The sequence below is a fragment of the Medicago sativa genome, chromosome 6 (genome assembly GCF_051527215.1).
Source record: "Medicago sativa cultivar Bolivia chromosome 6, Bolivia_mono, whole genome shotgun sequence".
In the NCBI taxonomy this organism is placed as follows: domain Eukaryota; kingdom Viridiplantae; phylum Streptophyta; class Magnoliopsida; order Fabales; family Fabaceae; genus Medicago; species Medicago sativa.
Window position 1 is genome coordinate 93,724,734 of NC_140754.1, and position 11,105 is coordinate 93,735,838.

Sequence of the window (11,105 nt, forward strand, 5' to 3'; positions counted from 1 at the left end):
AGACTATGCTCCTGAATACATCACGACTTAATATATGAATTGTAGTCAAAGTTCTTGCTTTTTAATCAACCCACCATGTATTGTGTCAAAGAACAAAAACGTGATAATTTATTCGAGACACTTTCGTGAAATTGCGTTCGCCATGAATAAAAACGCTCTTTCTAAATACAAGAAGCAAATAAGTTAGAGGGGAAATCATGCTCTTCAAGTTTCTAGTACTATACATGATTCAAGAATGTCTTTTATTGCAATGCTAGATGTCTAGCTAACTCTACTTCTCGAGTTACATATTTACTTATTCCAAAAAATAAAACCAACTCTTAATACATGTAATAACATGATGAACTTATTAATAATTTTTTGAAACTACTATAACTCTTTGAGTATAATGAAAAAAAAACACTATGAATCTTGCCATATGCTTCAAGTATGAGGAGAAGAGAAGTAATTTTGGCAAACACATTCTCAATTCCATAAAATGTAGCGTTATACAACATTGATACAAAAGATAATAACAACCAAAGTGTGTACAACCTAGTTTTGGTTTATTAATGTACTTGAATGTGACAGTATATAGTTTCTTATTAAACAGTGTCTTCATTATTGTTTGGCTTTGATGTTCTAAGTGAATATTGACATGCCAACACTGCATCTTCCAAATTTAGATAGAACGATTCCTTCCCAACTTTTTCAACAAACTTTGATGCTATTAGCTTCTCCATAACCTCCAACCTAGGGTTTACTAATGCCATCTGTATAATATAAATATATGGTAGAAAAATATATTAAAAAAGATAAAAATTTCAATTTGTGGCTCAATCTATTTATGCAAAATCAACTTTGTCACACTACTAAAAAAAAAAATTAAATTAAAAACAAAGACATGAAATGTTTTTTTTGTTACTAAATGTAGTGGAAATATTAAAGATAAATTACAAAGACATGAAATGTATGTGATACCTGAATTGCTTTCATTTCCAATATTTTCTTTGTTTCCAATAATCCTTCAATAGCAGTTGTGTCAATAGATGACACAGCTGTATAAACATACAAAAAAAAGGCAAATTTTAATCAGTGAAAAATTAGTGACAGATAAATTAAACTCAGATTAATTTTTTTAATTAAACTTAGTGATGAAATAATAAAATTAGCAACAAATTTTGTATTAAGATTTCATGTATATGCAATATGAACTGAATATTACACACACTATGAAGGACATACACTCTTTGGATTAGGCGTATCTCAGTATCGGACACGAAGTGTCGGACATGTATCGTGTCCGACATCAACACATATAATGACACTAAATTATATGATTTTATCAAATTATTAACAATGTCAGCATGTCGGTGTCCATGTCGTGTTCGGTGTCTGTATATGTGCTTCATATTACACACATAATAAAACAACAAGGATTAAAAACATATATAATTTTCTTTTACCTGTTAAAACGAGTATGACATGCTCAACCATATCTCCAGAACTGTTCTGTTCGCTTTTAATATACCTCAAAATCCTATTTCACAATTTTAAGAAATTTTATATTGTTAAATTAATATATACATATCAATAGATTATCATTAGATGGTAGCAAATAAGTGATTTCAAGATTTAATTAATTACCTTTCTTTGAGGTATGTAGAATTTGAAAAGTAAATAGGAGAACCAACTTGTATAATTAGAACTCCTGGAATTGTTGAAGCATTAGAATATTGTTCAACATCTCTGTATAAACCAGAATCAGGTAACTTTCCAAGCTTGCATGCTGGTGGTCTAGCTAAATATAATAGTCCTCTAAGTAAACCTAGTCCAACCTAGATTGAAAATACATATAAAATAATTCAAAAAAACTTTATAAAATTAAATTATGAAAAATTCAATTCTATGTACCAAAAAAAGTTGATCTCGTGATCATGGCTTTAAATTGTAGTAGCGAAAAGAGTAATGCTAACAAGAATTATATGTACGAAATTATTGTTGTAGACTGCAATTTAAAACCATGTTCTTGATAGAAATTAGAGACAGAAAAAGTAAATCCCGTCTCCGATTTGAATGTCGTAACACGTACGAACAAAATTGGAGACGATTTCTTTTTCTATCTTTAATTTTTGTCGTTAATTTAACTCTTTTTAGGGTTAGGGGGAAAAACTAATAGAAGTGAGAGAATAAATGAAAAAGAAGAGAAAAATTTAGTACTCACAGAGAGCATGAGGCCAATATCCATGCTTAAAAAGGCCACACCCAAGAATGCACTCATGCAGATAATAAAATCAAACTTATCAACTTTAAAGAGATGGATGGCTTCTGTATAATTTATCAACCCTAACATGGCAGATACAATGATAGCTGATAGAGCAACAAGTGGTGTGTTGCTAAATAATGGTGCCAAAAATTGTAGTGTTAGAGCCATTATTACTGCTTGTACTACATTTGTCATTGCAGATTTACATCCTGCATTGTAATTCACAGCCGTCTTGGAAAATGGTCCTACAAAAATCAATTTAAGCCTAAGTATATCAGCATAAAATAATGAACATTTTTATATCAAACGATTATATTTGCAGTCTGATATATGTTAAACATTAGATTAGGTTTTTGCTAGTTACAAACCATGAATTTCTGATTACACCTCCTGAAAATATCTCAACTCTATTTTCTAGGCAAAACTGTTCCATCCGTCTGTCGTTTAACTTAATTTTAGGTAGCGATTTAGTCTTTTATCTTTTTCAGGTCATTTTGGTCTTTTACTCAAATCTATGGTTTTCTTATTCTTAATATATGTTATGCCCTAAAAGAAAATCATAGATTTGAAGCTTGAAAATTCATATACAAACATGAGAGCCAACATGATGTGAAAAAACTATAAAGAACCAAATGTTTGCCTAGAATTGAGTAAAAGACGACGAGAGTAATTTTGTCAATTTTCAGTCAATACCCTTTTCTAATATCATTGGTAAATATTTTGTATTTGAGGGGTCTAAATACTAAAAACCTATACACTATTATTATTATATAATTTTTTTAAATGAAACATTATTATTTATTATTGATGACTATTAGTATATAAAAAAGGTGGCTCATTGCATGATACTCCCATGAGATGAAATTCATATAGGGCAAATATTTCCACAAGTTGAGAGATTGATTATAAAATTATAACATGTGCCTTTTAGGTCACATTCACAAGGTAGCAATCTTATAGTTGCACCAAGTCTCATACTTAGTATATAATGTGAATAAAAAATTTAACTTACCACTAGTTAAGTAACATGATGTAAAAGAACCAAACAAGTTCATAAGGCCAAAAGCTATCATCTCTTTGTTCCCATCATGAGGTGTATTAGCAGTTACAGAAAAGCTTCTTCCTATGGCTATTCCTTCCTACATATACATACAAAAAAATTACTTATTTGATAAAAAATGTTGATTATGGTTATAAATAAAAAGAGATTTTAATTAATTAATTACCGCTAATGACAATACTCCACTGATTAGTCCAGCTTTCATTACTGTTGATAAATATCTTGTATCAAAGGTCAGATATTGAATTGATATAGGATTTAATCCTTTGTCTAGATGCCCCACCTACATATGTATAAACATCAAATATCAAATACAAGAACAAAAAAAAAGTTGTATTTTATATAAATAAGATACCAAGAAATTGAAGAAAAAAAATACTAATTATAAGTAACTTACAATTTGAATTCCATGTTGTGTACCTTTCACAAGGTATGTAAAAACTCCACCAACTACTACACATGTTATTGGAGCAATAGCAGATACCCAAAAGAGTTGTGGTTTTTTAACCCTCTGAAAAATTATATTCAAAAATGAAACTTCATTAGAAAATATATTTGAATCCGAATTTTCGCATCGTGAGAAAAAGCATATGCTTTCTTGTAGGTAAGGGATTCTAGCTATTAGATGAAGATCGTAACGGCCTCCCACTTGTTCATAGGTTGTGACATGTTCAGTTCTCTTTGGTTACTTGTGTTGCATTGGTTAGGAATTTCATCGGTTCTTCATGGAGAGCTTCATCATCATTTTGTGCAGTTTATTCATATGGCTGGTTTGCCTAGATTCTCTTATTCTTATTTACGGTTAATTTGGTTTGCATCTGTTTGGGTGATTTGGAAGGAAAGGAACAACCGTGTTTTCAACAATGTGGCTTTGAATCCGTCTGTGCTCTTAGAAAAAGTTAAACTAAATTCTTTTTTGTGGATAAAGTCAAAACATGTTGCTTTCTCTTACAGTCATCATGACTGGTGGCAACACCCTTTACAATGTATGGGTGTTTATTAGTTTTGTGTGTTTGGTTAGTGCTACTTCTATTTGTGGCACTGTGACTTTGTAAATACTTTTGTTTGCTTCATCCTTTGCACACCTTGTGCGGGGTGATCCATTGTTAATATATACATTATTTTAGCTTGTTCGAAAAAAAAAAGGATGAAGATCGTACAGTTTGTTAATTTTACAAAATAGATTTCAGAATACGATGTAAAATACAAGTCGTTAGATTTTTATTTAATCGCTAAGATCCACGATTAGAAAAAACAGTGTCTTACAATTAAAGAATTTTAGCAATTGAAATAAGATCAGATAACTCGTACTTTAACTTCACTCAATAGATTTTAAAACATAACTCGAAATATGAACCGAATATCTTAATCTAATAGGACTAATATAATTGAATTCCAACAAATTCTGAAATACATGTAAAATATTGCTTTTTTTTTTTTGAGAACAAAAAAAAATATTGCTATTGGTGCCATATTTTATTCATAGTTTGTGGAATTAAAATGCCCTCGAGGTCCACAAGTTTGAGTGGTGCACTAAAAAGTCTTCTATCTCAAGCCACCTTTTTCTATGTTCTTCTAATCTAACAAAATAAATATGCAAAAGCAAAAGATGAAATGAGAATGACTAAATATATAACTACCGAATAGAGCACTCACCAAGTGCCTTGTGAATTGCAAGAAAACAAGGAAGATTATTCCAAGAACTGTAGTTTCCCATCTTATCTGTTAAAATAGCAATAAGAGAAGTTCACCCGTTATTTCCACACACAAAAGTATATAATACAACTATTTTGTCATAAAATAATTTCTCACAAATCTATTTTAAGGGTAAATATTTGAACAATACATAGTTGCACCGTTTTTCACTCTTTCTTCTTTTACAACACATCTTTTTTTTCTCCTCTCTTTCATTTCTAGACTTCTATGCCTTGATTAGATGTGTGACAAAATATTTTTCCTTAAATAAATAAGAAAAATGTTTAGTTAGAAGTATTTTGTATTAACATTTTTTTAGTGCATGTTAGATATTACGGTAGATTGGCAGAAATTACAATGAGTCATGATAATTTTGCAAAACTATACTATATATATTTATGTAGTATAGTTTTTGTAAAATCATTGTGGTTCACCGTAGTTGTGGCCAACCCTGCTGTGATATCTTTCACTTCAAATATGAATAAAAAAATATTTTTAAATTTATTTTTTAATTAAACAAGGCATAAGCTGATACTAACCATTATTATTTAAAAATCAGTACCCTTATAAAAAAAAAGTGATTTAGCATGGTAATTAAAAATCTGATTTAGCATCCTTCAAAAAAAAAATCTGATTTAGCATGGTAATTAACCTCTTATTATTTTGATCAGTCAAGAAAAAAAAAACAATTAAAACATTAATATATTGTACAAGATACTAACCTCATGTCTATTGGTAAAGATGCCCTCTAGCACAGCTATAACGTTGGTTTTGGTTGAAAAATGTTTCATTCCAAAAATGCCCTTGAATTGTTGGAGGATGAGAATCACTGCAGTCCCTCCCATAAAGCCAGTGATGGTAGAATGGGAAAAGAAATCAACCAATATCCCAAGCCTACAAATGTCCTTTCACAAAATCAGCACCAAACCAACCACACACAAAAAGTAGAATGAAAATAATTGAGATGCATTTTCAAATAGTACTGTTTCATGTTTTTGTTTTTATGTAAGAAACATGACACCAACACGGACAAAAATGCAAGTACTTGGATGTAATCATCGTGATTTGTGACACAAGTAAACGCTTGAAAGTAACCTTCATCGTAATTTGTATTAGTATCAGACAGTGAACACACCTTAAATCTGATATTATTTAATTTTTATTCATGAAAACCAAAGAAACACACAAAAATGTAGATGTTTGTATGTAACCATTGTGATCATGACAAAACTTTAAGTACTTGAATATAAGCATCGTGATATCATCAGACATGAGACACGTCTTCAATCCAATGTGTTAACGTTTTATAAGTAATTATCTATGAAACACGGATACAGACATTTATACTAATAATTTGAGACACATAATTTAATGTAATTATGTGTTCGTGTCGTGTCTGTGTCGGACACAACACGTGTCTGACACTTGAACACACTTAATCTGAGGAGTGTCTGTGCTTCATTATCTTACTTTCTTGATGCCAAACAAAGCCAAAACAAAATCACATGTCATCATATTAGAGGAAAGTGCTTGTAGGAAAATGACATGTTCTATGTTTTCTTCTTACCTGAAAAAACCCAAACAAGCCTGAAAAACACCAGTGATAAAGGTTGTCGTGAAAATCAAGTGAAGATACAATGTTGGTTCTGTTATAGGGTCTGCTGCAGTTGATACTATGCTAGCAATAAGCAATGATGCTGCTGCTATTGTCCCAACTGCCATGTGCCTAGAACTCCCAAAAACAGCATACACTAGTGGTGGCACAAAGCTCGAATCTGATATATTTCAATTCACCAAAAATCAAATCAAAATCACTTGTTAATTTGTAAATCCATCTTCAAAAATTAAGTGGAAAAAAATAAGAAAAATAACATAGGATTTGAATACGGACAAAACTTAAATGTAGTACTACAGTTATTGTTCTTATTTGTTTTAATGAGTTATTGTTGTTATTCTTCTTGGTCAAAAATAAGAATAATTTTAAAAGTGCGTTTAAGTTTTGTCCTTTAAATATCTATTTGACTCTATTTCACATAACAAAGTTATGAAGTAATTGTGTCCAGCAAGATTGAGATTGTAATTATAAAGTTTAACAATGAGATCGGACGGCCGCCGTCCCGCTATAACCGCCGGAAATCCAATTTCCTCTTTACACCACCACCATTAAAAGGGGTAAAACGAGAAGAAAAAAAAACTACAATGTCCCTATACCCTCTCTTACCGTGATATAATAACAATTGAGAGTAGTATATCTCGACTCCTTGAGAGGTTGTCGAGACATCAAAGGATCCAAAACAAATCACATAATCGAAAAGACTATTTTTTTTTCTTCACGTCATTAAAGTTAAAATGACATGAGAATCAAAATACTACGGGTTTAAAGAGTGCAACGAAAAATTGAAGTGATACTCTCTGCAATTGCTTGCAGAAGAAAAAAAAACCGAAGTAATTAAGAATGAATGTAATGTAATGATAAAAATGACTTACAAAGGCCAATGAGAGGAGGAAGATTGGCAAGTTTGGCATAACTAATGCCTTGAGGAATGGCAAGACTAGCAATGGTGAGACCAGCAATTAAGTCAGAGAAAAATAATCTCAAAGTATAATTTGGTAACCACTCAAAGATTGGAATAAAATATTGCACCCCTTTAATCAACCTACGAGATTTTTTTTCCTCTTCCATAATTTGCCTGAAAGGATCATCAGGGAAAAGTGTTTCTTTGAACCCAGATTTCAATTTTGTCACAAAACCTCTTTGGGTTGATAAGTTCACCCCATTATGATGAATCTCTTGCACTTTTGCCATCAAGAAAATTTTGTGTAGAATTCAAGAAGAAAAAACATACACAAACACAAAAACAAAAACACAAAAAAGTGTTGTATTATTAAGGTTGGAATGTGCAAATAAGGTTGTTTTGTTTTGGTGTGTGTGAGTGAGTCGCGTAGTTGTAATGTGTGTATTTATAGGATTTAAGTAGAGGTAACTATCTTTGGTAAAAATTAATTACTGTTAAATAGCACACGTGTGGTTGACACAATAGTGGATAGATATAAACTTTTTCAAGTCGACATAAGACTAATTTTCCAACCCAAAATTGATTGGTTTTCTATTTTTACTTTTATGTTTGGGATGAGATGGATAATTTTGGATGACTTGGCCATTTGCATGGTGGATTTGACTTGATTTTGGATCTGAATTTGTTGCAGATTAATTGTTTTCTAAAAAATGTACAAATTAATTAATTTATGGTCTTTAATGTTTGGTCCTTTTAAGTTTTATATTTATCCTAAAACTTTGGTTATTTTAGAAAGAAAAAAATACAATTAATGATATATTTTAATCATTAAAATACTTTTAATTTTATTAAATGCAAAATTTATCTAATTTAATTTAACTATTTCTTAATTGACTCTCAAATCTTAAAGGATCACACCAAAGAATCATAAAGGATCACAAATTAGTGACTGAGTATATATATTAGTAACTCAATATAATTTTTTTTGTCCTATCTATGAACACACAAGAAACATTAGTTATAGGTTTAGTCAAAAATAAAACAATTGTTTTTTTTTCTTCTTCTGAGGAAACGAATCAAGTTTATCTTCTCGTCTTTTCTAGCTTATTACCTTTGTTTCTTGAAGACTCTCATATATACCATTTATTTAGTAGAATCTCTTTTGATATTTTTTTTATTTATGGGAGGGGGTGAGGATGCCCGAAAAATTAAATGGATTCATTGGGAGAAAATTTGTTCTGAAAAGGTAGTTGGATGTTTGGGAGTTAGAAAAATTAGAGAATTTAATATGACGTTGTTGGGTAAGTAGTGTTCGAGATTAGATGTTGATCAGGGTGGGTTGTGATGCAAAGTGTTGACTGACAAATATAGGGTAGTTGGCTGTCACATTAGAGGGGTGTGTCTAGTTGGTGGATAGACTTATGGGTTGAGGCGTCGTGTAAGAGATGGTGAAAGTTCCTCTTTTAGGAACAATCCTTGGTTGGAAGAGGGTCTGTTACGAGTTAGATTTATTTAGATTTTTTATTAACATGTTGATTCTATTATTACAGTGGCAAAGATGAGGAGATTAGGCTGAGGGTAGTGGGAGATGGTTGGAGGTGGATGAGGAGGCTCTTTGCCTGAGAGGAGGAACTGGTTGTGGAATGTTGCTTTTGTTGGTTAACCTTGTTTTTCAAGATTCAGTTGCGGATACTTGGTTTTGGAAACTAGATCCAATGCACGATTATACGGTGAAATGGGTGTATCATTTGTTGACTTATGGATTAAGGGTGTCCCACCCAAAGTGTCTCTTTTTGTGTGGAGATTGTTAAATAAAAGACTTCAACTAAAGATAACTTGGTTTGAAGCAACATTCTTTCTCTAGTGTCTTTACTTTGCTTGGGTGGTTATGGTATGGAGAAATCAGTGAATCACTTGTTCTTGAATTTTAATTTCGTTAGGGAAATTTGGTATTCTATTTTGAGGTGGTTGAGAATTCATAATGTGCTTCCACTTCACATTGTTATGCATTCGCTGCAATTTGGTGGCGACCATCTTTTCAAAAAAGATGTATGTTTATGCTTTCAAATTATTTGGATGGCATGGACATGAATTATTTGGAAGAAACATAGTCTAAGGTTCTTTAAAAACAAACTCTTAGACATTGCTCAATTGCTAGACATGGTGAAACTTCATTAATGGTGGTGGCTCAAGGAGACGGATTAGCCCACGAAGAGACGGATTAGCCCACGAAGTATGAAAATTGGTGGGCTAATCTGTTTTAACGAGTCTATATACTTTAGCAAATTGTTTGTAATTTTTTTTTCCAGTCCATGAACACGCATGAAACACTAGTTATAGGATTAGTCAAACATAAAACAATTGTTTTTTCTTCTAAGGAAACAAATCTCCTTGGAAGAGTAAAAATCGGTCATTCAATAGTCATGTTGACTTGATTAAGTTTATCTTGTCGTCTCTCCTAACTTATTATCTTTCCTCTTCAACGCTCCCACATATATCACTTATTTAGTAGAATCTCTTATTAAATCTCTTTTTTTGTTGGGGGTTAGGGGGGATGCTCGATAAGTTAACTAGATTCATTGGGGGGAAATTTGTTCTGAAAAGGCGGTAAGAGGTTTGGGATTAGGAAAATTAAGGAATTTAATATGACGTTGTTGGGTAAGTAGTGTTGGATATTACATGTTGATCAGGGTGGGGAGTGGTACAAAGTTACCACATTAGAGAGGGTGGTGCAAACATGTCTAGTTGGTGGATAAGCTTATGGGGTGTTATAAAGAGGGTAGGTGCATAGGAGGCTGACTGGTTTGATTCTGGGTTTGGGTGTCGTCTAGGAGATTGTGAAAGTTCCTCTTTTTGGAATGATCATTGGTTGGGGTCTGTTACGTGTTAGATTTAGTCAGATTTTTTATTTGCATGTTGATTCTAATATTACAGTGGCAGAGATTGGGAGATTAGGCTGTTGTAGAGAGCGTTGAAAGTGGAAGAGGCTCTTGACCTGGGAGGAGGAACTGGTTGTGGAGTGTTAATCTTTGTTGGTTAACATTGTTTTTCAGGATTCAATTGTAGATACTTGGTTTTGGAAACTAGATTCAGTGCACGGTTATACGGTAAAAGGAGTGTATCATTTTTGTTGACTTATGATGATCAACAAGTACCAGCACCTTGTACAAATATCAGATGGACTAAAGGTGTGCCAATTAAAGTATCTGTTTTTGTGTGGATATTGTTGAATAAAAGACTTCCAACTAAAGATAACCTGGCTCAGCACGACATTGTTTCTCCATGGTCTTTGCATTTCTCTGGTGGTTGTGGTCTGGAGAAATCAATGAATCACTTGTTCTTGAATTGCAATTTCTTTAGGGAAATTTGGTATTCTATTTTGATGTGGTTGGGAATTCATAGTGTGCTTCCATCTGACATTGTTATGCATTTGCTCCAATTTGTTGGTGGCCATCATTTCAGAAAGGACGTATGCTTATGCTTTTAAATTATTTTGATGGCAAGTACATGGATTATTTGGAAGGAATGTAATGAATTTGTTGGAAATTCATAGTGTTCTTCCATCCGACATTGTTATGCATTCTCTTCA

At 31.9% G+C, this 11,105-nt stretch overlaps 1 protein-coding gene across 1 annotated transcript; it reads right to left on the minus strand.

Moving 5' to 3' along the window:
* Window positions 1–448: 448 nt before the first annotated feature.
* LOC146918351 (putative sulfate transporter 3.5) lies at window positions 449–7,935 on the minus strand. Its single transcript, XM_085720006.1, has 12 exons — window positions 7,488–7,935; window positions 6,568–6,775; window positions 5,723–5,894; window positions 4,962–5,027; window positions 3,703–3,816; window positions 3,472–3,588; window positions 3,258–3,384; window positions 2,204–2,490; window positions 1,627–1,817; window positions 1,446–1,519; window positions 961–1,037; window positions 449–752 (listed from the first exon to the last, which is right to left on the minus strand). Exons 1-12 carry the CDS (start codon window positions 7,804–7,806, stop codon window positions 585–587), a joined length of 1,920 nt encoding a protein of 639 aa, XP_085576132.1. The 5' UTR covers window positions 7,807–7,935; the 3' UTR covers window positions 449–584.
* Between the last annotated feature and the right edge of the window lie 3,170 nt (window positions 7,936–11,105).

Bases quoted from the DNA above. Each gene is read 5' to 3' on its own strand.
- LOC146918351 (XM_085720006.1), bottom strand. From the start codon at position 7,806: ATGGCAAAAGTGCAAGAGATTCATCATAATGGGGTGAACTTATCAACC. The intron at 3,817-4,961 runs GTGAGTGCTCTA...ATAATTTTTCAG, and splicing joins TGCAATTCACAAGGCACTTG to AGGGTTAAAAAACCACAACT. The intron at 1,520-1,626 runs GTAATTAATTAA...ATTGTGAAATAG, and splicing joins TCTACATACCTCAAAGAAAG to GATTTTGAGGTATATTAAAA.